The 20,354-nt window shown below is 45.7% G+C and overlaps 1 protein-coding gene across 1 annotated transcript; it reads right to left on the bottom strand.

Moving 5' to 3' along the window:
* PMAIP1 (phorbol-12-myristate-13-acetate-induced protein 1) lies at positions 1 to 518 on the bottom strand. The gene is given in 2 exon segments (XM_027634464.1): positions 1 to 147; positions 444 to 518. Coding segments are annotated over 2 exon segments (222 nt in total).
* Between the last annotated feature and the right edge of the window lie 19,836 nt (positions 519 to 20,354).

Here is a 20,354-nt window from a genome sequence, read left to right as displayed (position 1 = left end):
TCATCCCCTGCCGTTTCGCGCGCCATGCCCGCGGGCAGCCCAAATCTCCGGGCAGAACAGCTTGCTGAGCAGGTTCAGGATCCTCTGCCGCAGGTCCCACCTGTCGCCGATGCGGAGCAGCTCCTGGGCGCACTCGGCCGCCGCCTCCTCCCGCCCTGCGGACACACGCGGCCGTCAGACACCAAGCGTGGTTTCCGTTTTAAAGGAATCCCCACAAGTTTGTTCAATTTTTTACTTCTTTTCTCAACATGAAACACATCTCTCCGCCTTCCCCCCCTCCCCCCCTCCACACACACACTAAGAGCAGTGGCTGTACCGCCCTCGCCTCCACACAAGAGAGACCGCAGTCGCTCCGGGCGCTGCCCCCGCTCCCGGTGCTGGAGTGGGGCGAGCAGCAGAACCGTGTGTCCCCGTCCTGTCCAGTCCCATCCTGTTCCCCCCACCCTCTCACTTCACACTCCGGTACCTGCAGGAGAGGCTGGTGGCGTAGTTTTCCGCAGGGTCTTGCCAGGCAGCATCGCGGCGGTGGGGCTCGGACCGTCCAGGCTCGGCTCGGCGGGGCACGGACTCTTCAGGCTCGGCTCGGCACGGACTGTCCGGGCTCGGATCGGCAGGACACTGACCGCCCAAGTTCGGCTCGGCTGGGCTCGGTGCGGAGCAGTTACGTCCCAGGTCCTCACGGCTCGACGGCGGCAGCGGACTGTGGGCACAGGGGCGGAGCGCGGTGCTTACAGCTCGGCTCGCCGGGGGTTTCCCCGAGTCCTGACGTGTGGAAAACGCGCGGGAATCCCGCCCCCCCGCGCCGGGCGGGCAGGAGGCGGCGTGCCCGGGCGGAGCGGGACCGGGCAGGGAGAACGCCTCCGCTCCCGGTCACAAAAAGCCCGGCGGGATGCGGTGTGCCGGACGGAAGGAGATGGGAGGATGGGGCGTGCGTTGGGGAGACGGGATGGAGGGATGGAGTGTGCTTAGTGAAGAGGGGATGGAGGCGTGGGTGGCCAGGGGAGGTGGAGTGGGAGGGTTTGCATCATCCGGCAAGAAGAGGCAGAGAGGTGGGGTAGGCTTGTGCTAGGGAAAGAGAGATGGGAGGGTGGGCTGTGCTTGTGGTGGTGGTCCAGGAGAGCTGGACAGGGTTGTGACCATGATGAGGAAAAAGGTGGAGAGATAGAGTGTGCTTTGGCAAGTAGAAGCAAGAGATGTGGTCTGTTATTATCACAGAATCATAGAATAGTTTGAGTTGGAAGGGACCTTTTAAAAGTCAGCTAGTCCAACCTCCCTTCCAAGGACAGGAAGATCTCAACTAGGTCAGTTTACTCCGAGCCCCATCAGACCTGACCTTGGATGTTTCCAGGGATGGGACTTCGATCACCTCTCTTGGCAACCAGTGGCAGTGTTTTACCACAGTCGTTGTAAAAAACTTCTTCCTTATAGCTAATCTAAACTAAACGCTCCTTCAGTTTAAAACCTGTTTTAAAACCATTACCCTTTGTTCTATTGCAAAAGGCATATCTTTCTTATAAGCCCCTTCCAAGTGCTGAAAGGCTGCAATAAAGTCTCCCCAGAGCCTTCTTTTCTCCAGGCTGAGCAATCCCAGTTGTCTAAACCTTCTTTCTGTTCAAGGTGATGGTGACCTTGCCCTCAAACTAAACAGAGAAACAAGCTGGCCCAAATTCCTGTGCTACTTGCAACTAAGGGCCACCCTAGCACTGCTCTACCCTGCATGGTGCTGGCTGACACATGCCGGGGCACACTTGCCTGTGCTTGCTATAATTTTAGATGGTGCTTTTTGCAAGAAACAAGAGCTGAAACAAAGTCACCCTCGTGTCTTTGCGATTCTTGCACAATGTTGGGAGAGTTGCCAGTGATATATGGATCACTCATTGGCCTCCTGTGTCCGGGAGAGTTGATATTTGGTGCACTGACTTACGGGATGGACTTCTGTTTTTAGGGGAAAATGAAAATAGCTTGAGGTAAAGAAAGCACAGATGAGTCAGACATAACAAAGGACTCATTTGTGGCTGAAAGACAGTAAACTATTACCTCTCCCATCAAAACACAGCTTCACAAAGGAAAAGATGGCACAGTGTAATACAGACCCTCAAGGGGATGTCGAGAATCTCCTTTCTATGGGACAGGAGCCTCTCAATTTAAGTGTCTAGAAATACTGATGATTTTGAAGTCCATTAGAAGGGGAATCATTCACCAGCTCAGTTCAGATACCCTTTTCCCTGCCTATTTCCCAGAAATGATGGCACATCTGAAATATGACTGATTTCTCTCCCTGTGTAGAAAACCTCAGCCCTGTTTGTACCTGGCAGAAGGCAGCTGCATAACTGGCATGTGGAAGAGGCAGTGGTGCCAGCTCACAGGGCAGTTTTCAGGGTGAGATGTCTAAAAGAAGGATACAGCTGGATGAGGCTTTTGCAAGGGCACTCCCAAGACGGTAGCTGGGCACTGTCAGCATCACGCAATGCACTCTGTCTGGTGTCAGGGCATCTTAGGTTGGCCACGGAGGAATTTCTGATGTTTTTGAGAATGTATTGCCTTCACCTCTCATCTGGTATTTAACCTAAATGACATAGAGGCGTATCAGCTTGACTTAATGTGTTCAGGGTCTCTTTTCAGCTGCATGAACACCCCTGTTAGTAACCCAGCCACGTCATTCCTGTTACATAAGAAATTAGTTCTTCCAAAAATATTTGTTGGGTTTTAGATGATGGGAAGGCAGGTACACAGTTCAGGAGCATGTCTGCGTGACGTGTCGTCCCTCGTGGTAGAAGTGTGTGTCTGCAGCACGTGATGCTCAGCGCTGCATCTCACAGCCACAGCCTGACGGCTGCTCCACAAATCACAGCAGCCCCTCTAAAATGTCAGCACATGGGGCCAGGGCCCTTACCAAGACCCCACGTGCCCCTTCTTCTCTCAGTGCTCAGAAGTCCCCAATGCACAGAAGGTGCCACAAAGTCAAGCCATGGGGATACACTGGTCCTTTGCACTGGTGGCACCTGTGTTACTTTGCTCATTCATTTTGCTTGTTTAGACAGAGCCAGGTATGACCTGCAGCTTTGTCTTCTTTGTGAATTTGGAGACAGATCAAATATTTGGACAAATTATTTAAATGACTCTTCCTCCAGTGAAGCCAAAACCAAATTAACCTCGATCCTGTGCTGCTCAGGAACACTTCCTCACCCTGAAGGCAGATGAGCTTTAGAGGCAACTTCTCTCTGTATTCCTGCAGTCACACAAAGAGGTGGACCCTTCTTTTGGGCATATATGGGAGAGGAGATTCTCTCCTATCAGGGCAGCTGATGGGATAGTGAAGTCACAGGCATCAATTTATTCTCTTTGTTTTATTTTAAAATAGTACTAAGGGTAATAACAGCCCTTAAGGGGAAGAAGGGGAGGGGGGAAAGGACGTGGGAGAAAGGGTGTGGGGACAAAGGGAGAGATGAAACTTTAGTGTACAAAATGGGTTAATAGATCTGCCTGTGAGCCAGAGTACCCGAAAGTGCTCAGCTCCTGGGTTGCTGCAGGCAGAAGTGCTCAGCTCCTGGGTTGCTGCAGGCAGAGCCGTGTGTCTGAGTGCACTGGTGCAATGTGGGGAGACCCACCACTGTTGAGAGGGGAGCTTACTCCAGCTCCAGATCTGGCCCACATCCCTGCAGGATTTTACTGGTGTGTGAGGGACTTACTGGTGTGTAATCACAGCCCGTTATGGCAGGAACAGCACACCATGGGGCTGCTGCCAATTACAGGATTGTGCAATAGGGGTAAAGCGAAAATAAGTCCACTGTGGTTTCAAGCCACCAGCGAGCTCTGTCGTTTTCTTGTTTCGATTCCCCTAAATAAAGTGGTGTGTCTGTGGGAAGCATAGCCCCCTGGGAAGGTGCTCTGCCACAGCAGCCACAAAACCTCTTTCTTGCCATGGCTGCACCGAGCAGGACCACAGGTCCCCAGGTGGGCACAGCCATGGCAGGGAGCAGAGCAACAGCCCAAGGAGCACCGCCCACTTGGAGCAGCCTTCCAGGTTTTTTCTGTTTAACACCATTCACAGTTATTGCAATTGCACATCTGAGAAGAGAGAACCGTGTTGAGATAATGTGCCCAAGCTTCACCGGTGTCTGGGTGATGTGGTTGGGTGATGTGGTTTTACCAGGAACATGTCATTGAAAGCCAACATGTGACATATTCTCAGTACACATAACACTAGCGGGCAGGCTTGTTGAAAGGAAATCAAAATCTGAAGAAATGAAATCAAGAGTGGGAGAAAAAGGAAACTAGCTGTTTTTTCTCTGAACTCAGTTATTTGTGCTGAATCATTTTCAAGCTGTTTCTGTACCTCCCTGTAAGATCTTAAACAAATCTCTGGTACTGTTTCATCATTGGAGTTTATCTTCTCATCTTCCCAAGGCTGCCTGGTGTTGACAGCTCTTGTGTTAACTCAGAAGCTGTTTGTTTTTCTCCCTCTCTTTTCCTGTTTCTGCAGACCACAGAGTCGGCAGTTCTTGTTGATCCTTGCAGGTCTGTGCATCCGAGCAGGAAACTTGACTCTATTGTCAGGACCAAAAAGCAAGGTCCTTTCAGGAAAGTGCAGCAGGGTGCGGCCACACTGAGAGAGTGTGATGATAGCCTTGAATAGGTTTTCTTGGTTTGGCTGGGGTTTTCTGTTTGGTTGGTTGTGTTTTGTTAGGTTTTATTTTATTTTGTTTTATTGATTATCATTATTTTTCTTAAGGCACTCTAATTTTCTGGTTTTCTCTTCTCTGTCAGCTTCCCTCCAGGGATCTCTCTCACTATTACAAGTAAAGCTTCCTTAATCCTCCAGCCTGAAACATTAATCTCAACCTTACTTTTCAAGGAAATGGCTTTGTTCTGTATTAGCAATATTCCGGTGGCAACTGCAGTAAAACTTCAGCTTCCAGCAGCTACCGCTGTGCTGCCGACACTCCACTATGGCAAGGGTAAAGGTTGATGCAGCTTTAAGCAGATAAGTGAAATATGCCAGCTAATTTGACTTCGATTTGATGATATGATTCGATTCAGCACTACTCAGGAAAAGAAACTAAGCAGAGCTTCCTGTCCACTGCTGGGATGTAACCACACTTGTACAGATCTCATCTGCTGTTTGAATATTACCTAATGCCTATCATTAATTCTTAGACTCTTCCTCCTGTTCTGTTTTTTCTTGCCTGCTTTCCTTGAAAGCTTAAACAAATAATTTTCTTAGCGAAAGGTAAACTGCATGGTTGCTTATATATTACATACTCTGTCACTGGCAAAGGGATTAACCCCCACTTTTTCCTCTGCGACCACCTCTGAGCTAAGCAGGCAGCACTAACTCATTACATGCAAAATGCTACTGAAAGATGACTCATGGGAGTCTGATTTGTTGCCCACCATTTTGGGCCAAGCAATTTTCCTGCCAAGAGCAAGAACATTTGTCTGAGGATGGGATTGAGTGGCAGAACCCCTCTTTGTAACAGAGTTTATATTGACTGTGTGCACTTTAATCAAGGAGTAATTGTGAGGAACCTTAATTGACAGGATTTTCCTGGTCTTAGGTTTGTTATATGGTCAATTCAAAATTGACTGGAGCAAGTTGTTTGGTGAGCTGAATTTTCTGTGAAAGCAGAAAGCAGAGATCCTGCAGGTCATTCCCAATTCAGCCCCTTGGTAGTCACCAAAAACTTCCCAGAGAGAAAAGGAGGTTGTAAGAAATGGAAAGATGTACTAGGTAGTTTGCTAAGTGGGTTTTGGCACCTGTGAAGGTGATGACATCCTTGTAAAGGCCAGTCTTTGCAACTGCTATCCAAAAGTAGGTATTAGTCAAGTAAATATTGGCGTCGATCGCTGTTTATCAGGCTGGTATTTGCTGAAGAGCTCTTGTGCATGTGCGTAGGTGTCTTTGCAAACGCCAAGCATAGTGTTAGCACAGCTGCACCATTACTGCAAGGTTCTTGCAGAGGTCCTCCCTTGAATGGTGACTATGGTTATTTTCTGTCTTGCTATCTTCGTTCAGAATGTGAATGTGCTCCATTTCTGGAATTCTTCATTGCTTGCTGGTCTGCCAGATCTTTTTCTGGTTCTGGCTCTCTTGTTTCCTGGTTCCCTTGTTTCCTGCACCTCCTCTGCACTTTGTCATAATTTTTGTGTATAGTCAATGCAGCAGGTGTGGGATTGAAAAAAAAACGGGAAATCCCATGTGTGAGACCGTTGCTGCTTTCCTGGCACGCTGCTGCCTTGCAGCTGAGCCAGCAACCTGGTAACCCACACAGGGCTCATTATCAGTGACTTACTGTGAATCATTGAAGTCTACCAGGAGAATTAGAGAATCCAGTCAAACTTTTCTGGATGCTGGCATGGTCACCTGGAATTCCTAATCTGGCACTAAGCCAGCGACTCAGTGCTGCAGTGTCTGTCCTGTACCTTTGCGATGCTCTCCAGTTGTGACAGGAACTATTTTGTATGGGAAGAGAATTTTCAGACTATTGTGTATAATAATTTCTCTGAGTTGGGTTTTGGAAGTGCCTTGTTTGAACAACCTCTGTTTGGATAAAGAATTTAGTGCTCCTAAACCCCACAAAACAGAGTTAAAGACTAAAACATTTTAAATGGAACACCTCTCCTATGAGGAAAGGCTGAGGGATTGTTCAGTTTGGAAAAGAGAAGGCTTAAGGGTGACCTAATTGCAGCCTTCCAGTACCTGAAGGGAGCCTACAAAATACATGGAGAGAGAATATTTAGAAGGACATGTAGTGACAGAGCAACGGTTAATGGCTTCAAACTGAAAGAAAGTAGGTTTAGATTAGATATTAGGGGGAAAAAATCTTTATTGTGAGGTTGGTGTGGCACAGGTTGCCCGGGGAAGCTGTGGATGCCCCATCCCTGGAGATGTTCAAGGCCAGGCTGGATGGGGTACTGAGCAACCTGGTCTAGTGGAAGGTCCCTGTCCATGGCAGGGGGATTGGAACAATACGATCTTTAAGGTCCCTTCCAACCCAAACCATTCTATGATTCTATGATTCCATGATTCTACAAACTTAGGGCAAAAGGTTTAATAAGAGAAAACAGGAACTGAAACAAGGTGGAATGCAGTATCTTCTGTGAAACCTTCTCCCTTGAAATTTTTAAGGTTTAAAAAAGTGTTTTAGTGTTTTATTCACTGTAAATATTGGAACTATATATTTGAAAAAGGCAGGCAGTATGTTCAATATTATAAGTATAGGACCTCCTCTACAATTTGAATTGGCAGTGATTTGTATGAATGAGCAATTAGGTGTGTTTGATTAGGGATCTTCTTTGCTATAAAAAATAGAAATGAGAATATGATTTAGGTTTCATTTCAAAATGTCTGCTTAGGAAAAAAGGGGCACAAAAGTATGAGACTATATTGTGAGTAGATCATCACAGTCCAGAACTCAGGAGCTGGCAGGAGTATGGGAGCAGGATGTGCATACACACACACACTTCCAATTTAGGATCTGGTGAGTTCCAGCAGACTTGAACCACCAGAACATTGCTGGGGGAGGCTGGGCCGTTTCCATTTCAGGATCTGCATGCTGCATCATGGCAGTGTGAAACCTGCAATATGCCCTTCCTCTCTACGCAAAAGGTCCCCGTGTGGGCTTTACTGTCTGAGAAGTAGGACAAGCTGAAATTGTGTCTGTGTGAAAGCTGTCAGGGTGGCATGGACTGTGAAGGTAGAGGGACCACTTGACTCATCACTTGTTTGACAACAGATTTAGTATCAGAGTGCTGACAACATCCCGTGTTTTGAGGTAGTTTCACTTTAAGTCTTTGCATCTGATTGCACTGAAATGAGCTAATTTCCTTTTTTGTTTTATTTTTCAGTTGCAGAAACACACAGAGAGGGAGGAGGGTGTGACTTTTACTGCTTTTTCTAAATGGGAGACAAAAGCCTCCCTGGAAATGGAAAGTCCCCCACAGCTGCTCTGCAGATAAGCTGCAGGAGCTTCAGGCACGAAGGACTGCAAGAAAAAATGTGTTGGTGGTAATGACTTTGCACAGAAATGGAAGGAAGCTTGTCCCTTCTTGCCAAAAAGGACTGTCTTTGGGGTCTTTTCTCCATGAATGTAAGCAGCTCATAGAGAAGAGGAGGGGATGATGAAAGTGGTTGTAAAGGATGGTCAGATGCAGACAGGAGTGCTGTCCTCCCTGAGTGCCTCTCTATTACCCTGCTGACCTGACAGCTGGATCCATCCACTTCTTGACTTCAGGAGGTCCCTTCTATGGGGAGCAGCTCCATGTAGTATCACCACCAGCTGCAGCTTATAACCCCTCCTTTGCTAAGTGAACCTCACATTTGAGATCTTGCTTTGTTTGTTTCCAGGTAACTTCAGGGAACACCAAACCAGCACAGAGCAGGTGTTTGGTGTCAACGCTGGCAAGCTTCTTCCATGCATCCATAATTATGTGTTGGGGGAGGTGTGTTTCTTTGCCCTCAGTACCCACACTTTTGGCTGTGGGTGTGCTGCTGGGGGTGTTGGATACTGATGTGTGAGGGAAAGCTCTGGCAGTGACCTTCAGCATTAAGAGCTCAAATAAAAAAGTGAAAAATAAGAAGTCTCCTTTCAAGGATGAGGACACCTTGTTCTTCCTCACCAGTGACCTTTCTGCAGATGCACTGGCTGACTCCAAGGAGTATAAAGGAGAAGTAAATAAGGGAAACAAGAAAAAGGGGGTTGTACTTAACAACAAAGTGTTTTTGGCACTTTACAACCTATTTCTGTACTCTGGACTCTATGTGCTATGGGAAAGTCCGAGTGTCAGCTGCTCCATGCCTCCCTTGTCAGTCTGGGGTGTGTGTGTGTCCTGTGCCCCTCAGCAAGGCTGTCACCATCCCTACCTGCTCCACTTGTGCAGGAGAGAAGTGGAGGAGCACAGATACCCAGAGGGAGGAAAGAGAGGGGGTCATGATGAGGAAGGATGTGGATTGCATCCCACAGGCACAGGTGTAGGAGCTGACTTCACGTGACAGCATCTTGATTTGCACCATATTTTGTGGTCATGATGCCATCCTTCCTGCCTGTTTCATCATCCTGTGGTGGGCAACGACGTGGAACTGGGGGAAGGTGCACACAGGCTCCTAGAATCTAGAAGAAGCTCTCAATATGCAAAGACACAGGAAGTCAGGGTTGGTGGTTTTTTGTTTCTGTTGTTTTTTGTTTGCTTGTTTGGGTTTTTTAGGGATTTTCTTGGGTTTTTTTTCATTTGTTTCTTCATTTTGTCTTTTGTTTTTATTTTAACATAAGGCAAACTAATTGTCAGGTGCTGTCAGGAGTCTGGCAGGGGATAGCTGGACTGACCAGGCTGTGTCTGCAGTTATGGCAGAGCATGGTGGTGGGCAGGGAGAGGGGAGGGGAATGCCGTGCTGAATAAGGAGGTGACAGATGACCTCCAACAGGGTTGGGGAAGGGATGAGAGGTGGAGAAGCCTACCTGGACAGTCATCAGCTACTGACCACTTCCTTGCAGCTCTGAGGGAGGCTGGTGACAGCTTTGCAACATGGAGGCAGCAGAACCCTGAGAAATTAGTCAAGATCCTGTGCAGTGATAAGCCTGTAATGTGTCATGGGTACTTTTCCTGTCTGGACTGCAGTGCTGCTGGCTGGGGTGTCAGACGAAGGTGCTCTGAAGTGCTCACCAGAATATCAGAGTGCCCTGAGGAACAGGTGACCCAGGATGTGCACCAGGGAGCAGATGCAGGGTATGATGTCCCATGCCAATAGTGTTATAGGGTCCCACTAAATGTGGCAGAGAGGATGAGAAAGCTATCAGCCCCCTCTGTGGGACACTGGGAGCAGAGCACCCCAGAAAACACCCCCCTCACACCCTGAAAGGACACCTCAGGAGTCAGTGTTTTGCACCCCACTGGTGGGGTTCCCCTCTTGCTGGGGGTAGAGTGGCTGTCTGGTTCTGCTACCCCAGCCATCCTTGTTTACCCTGTGGTTGCTGAGGTGTCCTTGCTGACTCCATGGCATGCGTTCCTCATGTGGTGAGAATGTGCTTTCTATGGTGTGTGACCTGGGAAGTCATGCAGAGGCACAGATTTTGGGACCAGCTGGCCTCAGGACTGTCAGTGCAATCATTGCACCCTGAGCTTCAGGTTCCCACTGTCCAGCAGAGACCACAGCCACATCAGGCAGAAGTCATGGTATATCCAGCAGTGGTGGCATCTGAGTCTCCAGCTCAGGAATTCAAAGTCTCACAGAACTGCACATTTGACCAATAAATTTGGCAGTGATTCTGTCAAGTCTAAAACCCCAGAAGGCTCTAGATCAGAGAAACTCACAGAAGTTTGGATGCTTAGTCAAAGACAATAACGTCATCTTTCAGTTTTGGCTCAGGGCTGAACCACTATGAAAACCACCTTTCTTTGTGGTATCTCAGCAATTGCCAAACTCAGAAAATTACATCATCTGCAAAAACAACAAGTAAAATACCTTGTCAGGCTTTTTAGAGGCTCAGTTAGAAAATTCTTTGTGTCATACGTGTGAAATCAGAGTCATGAGAGCTATCAATGACTCATTGTAGTTCTGGGTACGGTTGCAGTGGATGAGGGAGAATCTTTATGAATTTATGCCCCAAATGACAAATTATGTACAATAAGCAATGTACAGAATCTTGTATTGGCAAATCTATCCATGCTATTCTTTGTAATGCCTGTTTCAGATCTTCTTCCTGTCCCCAGTTTTCCCTTGTTTCCTTTTTTTTAAAGTTGTAATGCTTCTGGGTTTGAAACGAGTTTGTCCCTTCCTTCTAAATGATGTCCTACCAACCGACCACATCCCTAAATTAAAGAAAAAAATAACATTGAAGCAGACTTGGTAAACAGTAACCATACTGTTCTTTTTTTTTCTTAATTTTTTTTAGCTATTTTTCGATCTAGTTATCCTAGGTTGTAAGATATTTGAGGTAAGGGTTATTGGTGCATGATACTGAATTGACAGTGTTATTGACTTCGTTAATGTGTGATCAAATTACACTATTAATTTACAGATAACTTATAGAATGGTTGGAATTGTGAGGGAGACGTGATTACAGCAAACACCAAAATTATACATTTCATCTGATACTTATGAGAGTTTAAAGGAAAATCCCATTCTTTCACAGATGCATAGGCAAAGTGTACTGTAAACTGAAAATCTGTCACAGCTTCCCCTCTAGCACTGAAGCCACAGTATTACATCTCTTTTATTAGTATGTTTGCAGGGTTCATTACTAGAGAAAGACTGTAAATATCCTTAACCCTGATTTCCTATATTAAATCTAATGTGACTCCACCCGGAGTGCTGCATCCAGTTCTGGGGCCCCAATCATAATAAGGATATGGACCTGTTGGAACAAACACAGGAGTCACAAAACAATCACAGGGCTGCAACACCTCTCCTATGAGGACAGACTGAGAGATTTGGGTTTATTCTACCTGGAGAAGAGAAGGCTCTGGGGAGACGTTATAGCTCCTTCTGATACCTAAAGGGGCTACAAGAAACATGGAGAGGGACTTTTTACAAAAGCATGTAGTGACACGACAAGGGGAGATTGCTTTAAACTGGCAGAGAAGAAGTCAGATTAGATTAGGTTTTAGGAACAAATTCTTTACTCTGAGTGTGGTGAGGCAATGGAACAGGTTGCCCAGAGAAGCTGTGGGTGCCCTATCCCTGGAACTTTTCAAGGCCAGGTTGGATGGGGCTTTGAGTGACCTGGTGGAGTGAAAGTTGTCCCTGCCCAAGGCAAGAGATTTGGAACAAGACAATCTTTAAGGTCCCTTCCAACCCAAACCATGCTATGATTCTATTTCTTTTTTTTTCAGTTATTTTTTTGTATCGACTCAACAGAACAAGATCCTACAAATCAAACAAGCTGTAAACCTGGTTTCTGTGTGAATGGGGAAAAAAAATTGCAAGCTAAGAAAGCAAGCTGTTGGGAGCCAGGAAATGGAGCCTGCTCAGTGACCTCCAATGATACAGAGACGTTGGTGGTTACAGACTTCTCTCAGGAGTGGAATATGGAGTATTGTTTGTGGAGTGAGGAAAAGGGCAGTTTTCATAAAAGCGGAACTTAGAGGCATTGCAGTTGTGGCATAAAAAGGTGGGTTTTACCTGTTATTAATTTTTCACTATTTCCCTCTCCTTTGCACACCAGGGGTTTGTTGCTAAGGCATGTTGGAGAGCAGACCTTTCTGGCAGGAGTGCTCAAGGCAGCCTGCTGCTGAAGAAATGCTGTGCGCTCAGCCATGAAGAGAGAGACTTTTTTCGTGCTTGTTCTCTTAATAGCTAAGGTCATTCCAGCTGGATGCATCTGGCTGCTCTTCCATGCCCACCAGTGGATGGTCACACCCAGAGTCAACCTTTGACATGATCTCTCGCAGCGCCTTCATAGGCAAACTCAGGAAGTGGGGACTGGATGAGTGGACAGTGAGGTGGCTGAGTGTGGATATCAGAGGGTCATAGTTGGTGGCACAGGGTCTAGTTGTAGGCCTGTCACTAGTGGTGTCCCTCAAGGTTCAATACTGGGCCCGGTATTGTTTAGCTTACTGCTTAGCAACTTGGATGAATGCCCCCTCAGCAATTTCACTGATGACACAAAACTGGGAGGAGTGGCCAATACTCCAGAGGGCTGTGCAGCCCTTTGGAAGGATCTTGAGAGGCTGAAGAGATGGTTCTTCTTCCTAGGTAGTAAAGAACTGTCTGAAGTTCAACAAAGGCAAGTGCAGGATCCTGCACGTAGGGAAGAATAACCCCAAGAACCAGTACAGGCTGGGGGCTGACCTGCTGGAAAGCAGCTCTGCAGAGAAGGACCTGGGGGTCCTGGTAGAAAACAAGTTGTCCCTGAGCCAGTGGTGTGCTGTTGTGGCCAAGAGGGCCAATGGAATTGTGGGGTGCATTAGAAAGAGCATTGCCAGCAGGTCAAGGGAGTTGATCCTGCCCCTATGCTCAGCCCTGGTGAGGCCACATCTGAAGTGCTGTGTCCGGTTCTGGCCTCCTCAGTACAAGAGAGACATGGAGCTCCTGTAGTGGGTCCAGTGAAGGGCTGCAAAGATCATTAAGGGACTGGAGAACCTCTCTTATGAGGAAAGGCTGAGGGAGCTGGGCCTGTTGAGCCTTGAGTAGAGATGACTGAGAGGGAGCCTCATCCATGTCTGTAAGTATTTGAAGGGAAGACAAACCCAGGCTCTGCTGGGTGGTGCTGAGCAACAGGACAAGAGGCTAATGGGCAGAAACTGATGCACAGAAAGTTCCACCTGAAAGTGAGGAAGAGCTTCTTTTCTGTGTGGGTGACTCTGCAGTGGAATAGATTGTCCAGAGAGGTTGTGGGGTCTCCCTCACTGCAGATATTCAAGAACCATCTGGATGCAATCCTGTGCAATGTGTTCTAGGATGGCCCAGCTTGAGCAGAGAAGTTGCACCAGATCCACCCACTGTCATCTCTTCCAACCTGACCCATTCTGTGATTCTGTGATTCTGTGACAGTGATGGAAGAAAATTCTCAGTGTGAGTCGAGGAGTATTTGACAGAAATGTTACTGGAATGGAGGATCAAAGTCACTGTGTTCTCTGGGATAGCTGGATCAGCACGTTTTCCTATTAAATACAAATAACTACATTAAATCCTGCAAGAATAGGTTTTCTTCTGAACCCATTTCACTTTTGACAGGGACAGTACTTTTTGGCAGTGTGGCTAAATTCCACACAGGAGGTACCAACCTGCAGACTGGTTATCATAGCTCTAAATTGTCATCTAATTGTTTTTCTGCTAGCTCTGCCAGTATGACTCATTCCTAATTTGCATAATTTGCAAGACACTTGAACTGGATAACTGTAGTAAACTTCAGAAATCCAGAAATGATGACACATGTTCACAAAAATAAACCTAGGCCAAGCCTGTTCTGTCCCTGAGGATGTCTGGTTAGTCTATTTAATGTATGTTGGCACAGAAAATCAGCTGATGAGAGAGTCTCTTCAAAAACAAAACTGAGGCAAACTTTTTGCGAAGGAGGAAGCAGTCATCAAAACTTGTCTATGTAATTATGGGCTATACAAATTCTTGTATTTACTGAAACAGAGGAAATGGAAAACTTTAAGCTACATGTTTAAAATATGCTTCAGCCAATACCCAGCACCATAATAATCTATCTTCATGTCTCTTTGCTTTGGCCTTAATTGATGTTTCCACGGCACAGTAATCTCTGGTAGAGAAAGGAGAACAAGAAACCTCTCTACAATCCATTTTTACAATGTTTCTCTGATTGTTTAGCACTGAATTATGAGGAATTCTTGCCTCTACATAAAGATATGAGTGTAGAATAATGTTAATGATGGGGAATAGGGGTCCTTTTAAAAGGATAATGTTTAGAAGTCTTAGATTGGTGACAGTCTTTATGTACTTCCAGCTAATGAAGCATATGTATGAACAGGACTGTGGGGAAAGCTGGGCTCAGTTAAGACCATTAAACTTTGTTCTCTAAGAGTCTGAAAATGCAAAACCTAGGAAAATGAAGGGAAAAGAAAAATAAAAGACTCCAATTACTCCTTATGGGAATCAATATATTTGCCTCTCTCCCTCCTACAGAGATTAGAGAAGTAGCCACTTCTTATTGTGAGGTCAGAAACTCTGCTCATGATTAAATTGCTAAATAGTGTGCTGAATGCTTAGTCTTCACTTAATGTTGATCCTTTCTAGTCTCCATTGTGTCATGGAGTTTTAGCCTAACCACAGCTTCTCAATGGAAATCCCCAATAGGTAATATTTTCTTTTTCCATTATTCCTTTGATATTTATCGTACAAAAGCTACATGGAAGTTACTCCTTTTTTTCAAGCCATTTCCAGCAGAGGACAAAGATTGAAGGAGAGGCCAGCCAGGGAAGGACATAATCTTTAGATAAATACTTGTACCCCTTCCCTAAGTTCTTATCTCTGGCCCATAGAGCTGGGAACTGAGCCAGGCTCATGGCATTGCAGCAAGTGTGCATGAGCAGGGGGTGGGATACATCATCATCTCATTTGTTATCTCAGTGTAACAAACTCAATTACTCAATTTAACACTTTGATCAATTCAATGCTATCCTTTCCCCTTGACTTAAAATATTACTGCATATCCTCAAAAAGCTGCTCCAGTGGGTCACCCATATGACCACAGCAGCACAGATAGAAATGTACCCCTCTTGCAACATCTCCTCCTCCTCTGCTGTTAGCTTGGCTTGCAGAGCCCTCAAATCCCCATCCTGACTTCTGGGATAATGGGCATTGGATTGAAGATGCACTAAAAGGTGCCACCCCTCTTCTGCCCAGAGGAGTGGGTGCCAGTCACTGCCACTTGCTCAGAGAAGTGGATTCCCCCTCTGCTGTGGCTTCTGCCACCCACTGTGTGTCAGTGTAAGTTTCTGGCCCACAGGAAAGCAAAATAATCACAGGAACTCTCAGTGGTGTCTGACTGTCTGCATTGCAGTTTCATGAGCTCCCAGTCAAGACTTACTAGAGAGACTGATTTCTTCTTTTCTTTGCCCCTTTTTTCTTCCTTCCTTCCTCCCTCCCTTTTCTCATTCTCTCTTTTTATTTACTTTTTTTCCCTTTCTCTATTTTTCTCCTCTTTTGGGAGACAACATATTTGTGCACTACCTCCTACCTTCTTAAAACTCAGCATTTTGCATTGCAGGATTGCTCAGATATCTGAAAAAAAAAAAAAAATCTGTATTGTGCCCCAGGATGGGGGAACTGCAGATGACAGCTTTTGGCAGGATTTCATGTGTTTGCTCACTGGGGTGGCCTGAAAAGCCTGATATTCAGGTTTCCTCAAAGAGGACCTGAAATTACACACAGTCCATATTTGACCCCATGTTTGAAGAAGATGACCTCATGACTGTGAACACCCTGTTCAACAGTTTGATCCGTGGCAGCAAAGGTGCTGTCAGAGTAAAAAGCACTTTGAAAACTGCTTTAAAAGACTCTGTTTTTTTCCTCTGCATGGTAAAATTAATTTAACCAATTTCCTTCCTTGTATTAGCCAGGTCATAATAATGATCAGTCACGCTTACATAAAAGGGTTTATTTTTAAAAAAGGGGAATGAACAAGATACAGAAAACAGCTTGATTTTCATGGTAAGATGCCCAGACTTGGCACAGACAGATATAGTGGCTGTGCAACAAGTTTCCAAACACAGCCTTTATGTTTGTGACACCTTCATATAGTCTGTAAACGGAAGAAGGGAGTCAAGAGGTTCCTCTTTTTTTGAAGCATAAGCCTCCAAAACACCTTTCCAGCTTTCAAAAGAGATGGAGATTGGGTGCTCACTGAGGGTGTTCTTCAGTTCAATCCTGAGAAACCCGTGGCTTTGCAATGCAGCATCTCCACTGCTATGCTGCCCATACAGATATGCTGGGGACTTAGATGTGAAGATGCCATGGAAGAAGGGAAGGGTGAGGTGGGGGAAGTTTTGAAGTCTCCAGAGCCTTTTAGCTGTTTTGGGATGAAGGAGGAAAGGACAAGGAGTGAAAGGAAGAGTTCAGGAGATGATAAAGGGTAAAAGTGTGATGTTTACATGTGCTGAGGTCAAGTGGCCATGGAAGCAGTAACAAAACCCTGAAAACCTGAGTAGTATCTCACTGTTTTAAAGCTGGTAAAGCAAAACCTATAGGAGATGCATGGACCTCAGTGCAGGAAGCTGTTACCAAAGATTTTCCCAGGCTAATTCTCAGGAAAGGGCTGGTTTGTGCTTTTGGAGTGGAAACATAGAGCTGTTCTGCAGAGAGGAAAAGGAAACAAAGGCCTGAGCACTCAGAAAATTGTTTTAAAATTGAGGTTTTGCAGGAGATAATTCAGAGGGAGACTGTGAAGCCTCCTAGAATACAGGTATTGCGTAATTTCAACAGAGGGTTAATTTATTATTCCTCATGACTGGGCACATCACCTCCGGCCAGAAGTCACCCAGCAGAGCTGTGAGTCATCCCCTGAGGCAGCCCTCAAACCAGTAAAGTTCCCATCCATTTTCCAGCTTTGCTGGAGTTGTGTATGCAGTCAAACCTCAAGTTACTGTTTCAAAAACCACAGAAAATCACCCTTTCAAGTCTGGGAGAAAATAAATATTTAAATTCTTGGACTCTATGACAAGCCTTTCAGACATTATTTGCTTGTTGAAAAGCTTAATCCTGAAAAAGTCCCTGCTTTGAAACACAATGAAATCAGTCACCCTGGTTTTGTCCTGCTTCTGTAAATATATATATTGAAAGGTCCCCAAAGCCCAGTGCATTAATCTTTCCTATTTATAACTTTCTGAAAAACCTCAGACCTCACCTCGAAGTCTTCTCAGAGTATGTATGGTTTTGATTTAAATGTGATTGTTGATGCTTGAGCTTTTCTTCACCTTGTAGTTCAGCCCTGTCTGACTGACGATAAAGCTGTTTTCTCTGACCAGCTACAGTAACAGATCCCTTTGGGCACAGTGGGCTGAGCAGTTCCTTTCCACTGTTACTATGTGGTGTAATCAAAGATAGCGTTGTCTGATTAAGACCTTCATCTGTGCAGCTGTCAGGAGTTTATCTGGCTGAATGAAGCACTGCAGTTTACCTGGACTTCTTCAAGTGCCTCTTATCTTGCTTTGTTGTTGCTGGCGGGTTGAAAAGGCAATGATCATCTGAAAGTGAGGTGATCCCATTTTCCTGACTCAAGGCCCATGCTTTCACTTAATGGCTGTTACTGAGAGAAAAAGTGCTCTGAAAGAAAGGGCTACAAGCCACTTATGAGAAAGTAGGTTCATCCAGAAACTGAGGATGTTTCTTGGAGTCTGGGCAACACGACTTGGGGGGCTGCATCCCACCCTGGGAAACCGAGTTCCAGTGTGACTGTGTGAGGCCTTCAGACACGGCTCACCCCTTCACAGAAGTATTTCCCAATAGATAATTTGATATTGCATTTTTGACATTCACACTGTAGCATAAATTCCTTCAGTTTGGAGGCAGGCTCAATACCGTGCTATTAGACAGGCGACCAAAAATTCCTGTCAGCTGTTTTCAAACAGCTGCAAGTTGTCTCTGCAAGAGAAGAAAGGAGCAACAACAGGCTCTAATTATTTGAAGTTGAAAAATCGTTTTGGGAATAGAACGTTGTGTTTAGGGATAGTTCTTGACCAGAGAAACTACCTAACTCTATCAAAATTATATTTGCTGATTAGCCTCCGCTGATCACTTGTGGCTAGTGTGGGTTCATGGAAGAGGGAGTTAATTTTAGTCAAGTAGTCTTTAACAACAAAAATAATTTCAGGTTTTGGGGAATACCAGATGAAATTTTTGCTTCTGATGCCACATCTTTGTAGAGAAGCTGGGGACAGCTGTGGGGAGCTGGAGACAGCTGGTTTTGTTTCGCATGAAAGCAACACTGCTGCTAGTTCTGCTTCAATGTCATGAAGGTGCATGAGTGGAAATTTTAGATGTGTGGTTGTAGTTTGCAGCTCACTCGGTCAAGGATGAATTTTCTGCCTTCAACAGAAAGGATGGTAGAGGCAAAATGCCCTTTTTAGGGTCACTTGGCCTCATTTGCGCCATTCACAACATCAAGATGAAGTTTCCATAGCTGTTCAAAGCAGGCCAGGGACTGAGAGGAGGAACATCCGTGGCACCTGTGCATGGGCACAGTCCACGTGGGAGCCAAACCCACAGCTCTGGCCCCAGCCACCCACAAGAAGGAGATGGGTTCAGCTCCCCTGGCATCGCACAGGCAGCTGCAGCTCTGCGGCTGGTACCAATTTAATTTTGTATCTGGGCTTCGTGCCACCTGCGAGCCTCTTGGAAAACCTGTGAGAAGTTCTTCTGCATGTGGGTGTTCATTAGCATGTCCACTTCTCCCTTGCGACCAGGGAGCAGCAAGCTTACAATCACATCTGCCAAACTGGCAAAGGTAGGCTCATGTCTGGCTGGAGCTCTGGCACCTCCAGCCAATGTGCAGTCTCTCAGTCTAGGAAGTTTTTGAGGGCAGCTGATGCCAGATTTGGCTCTAAACTGTCCCTGGAGAAGTATGTGTTTCCTTCAAACTTGCTCTCCTTTCAAGTTGAAGTTCCCTGTACTGGGACAAAGGGGACAATTTTTATTAATTTTATTAAGATAAAAGAATCAGAAAATCAATAAAATGTCTTACACTTTCCCACAGTAAGACATAATGTTGATTTGATGTTGGCTGGGGCTGGAGGTAGGTGCTTGAAGTCCTGCTCCAGAGGTTTGTGCAATGCAGAAATGGCATACTTGCCAGACAGGAAACAATCTTTGGCTGGTTTCACTCCAATGCCAGCAGCCATGGCTGCTGACTTTCCTCTGCAGAAGTTTATTTTTCAGTATTTTCTGGTTTGCTGTGTAGCAAGGGAATGAGGTAAGAAATTTTTCACCAGAAGTGTCCATGGGTGGTCTGTATGCCTCATATCTCAGCAGTACAGGGAAGGTACCAAGAGGGTTTGCTGAGACTTAATGTGGCTGAGGATATGTAGAAGTGGAAAGGACAGGGTCATAGAGGACAGCCCTTATTTCAGAGTGCCAAACCCTGCAGAACTGGACTTAAAGGAAAATCTGGACCTGCCTGTCCAGGTCTTTAGTTCAATCCAGAAATAATCAGGCATCAAACTAGTTCTGAACATTGATGTTCAGCCTAGAGGGATTGCTGGTCAAACACGTTATTTCTGCCCATGCCATACTTTCTTCTCCAAAACAGGAAAGCAATGATATCTCTGACTTTTCAAGGAAAATGTCTTCTTGCTATTCTCATTAACCTGTAGTAAAGAAAGTAAGGGTGGGCAAAAATGACACCTACTGGACACATTTGGGTACGATCTCTGAGAGCTGTCTAAATCTAAAAATACTGGTCTTTTAAAGCAGATGGCTACAATTACTGGGCTATTTTGGGGACTTGAGAGTCTAAGTACTTCTGTCCTCTAATAGGATTGTTGGGCATTGTTGTTATATTTATACAAAGTGAGTTCAAATTCAGGACATCTAAGGGCAACACTAACGTTTATCAGGAAAATATTGCACTGTTTCTGTGATTCAGTTCCCTTGCCCATAAATTGTGGAAGTCCCATGGTTTCTTCCCTGCTACATCAAGACCACATTGTTTACTCCCTGAATTGTATTTTAGAGCTGAAGAATGACTAAAACTCCTTATTGTTTAAAACTCCATATTTCATGCTTATGGCAAGCATTTTAAGAAGGATAGAAAGGGATAGCTTGGGAGCTACCAACCTACCAGCCTCTCCTCTGTGCCTGGAAGATCATGGTACAGGTCCCCTAGAAGCTCTGCTAAGGTACATGGAGAACTGGAAGGTGATTTGAGAAAACTAGCATGGCTTCACCAGGGGCAAGT

Source organism: Corapipo altera, unplaced genomic scaffold (genome assembly GCF_003945725.1).
Source record: "Corapipo altera isolate COAL_440 unplaced genomic scaffold, ASM394572v1 61411, whole genome shotgun sequence".
NCBI classification, from domain to species: Eukaryota; Metazoa; Chordata; class Aves; order Passeriformes; family Pipridae; genus Corapipo; species Corapipo altera.
The sequence above is the reverse complement of the archived record's forward strand: the minus strand, read 5'-3'. Positions and strand labels throughout refer to the sequence as shown.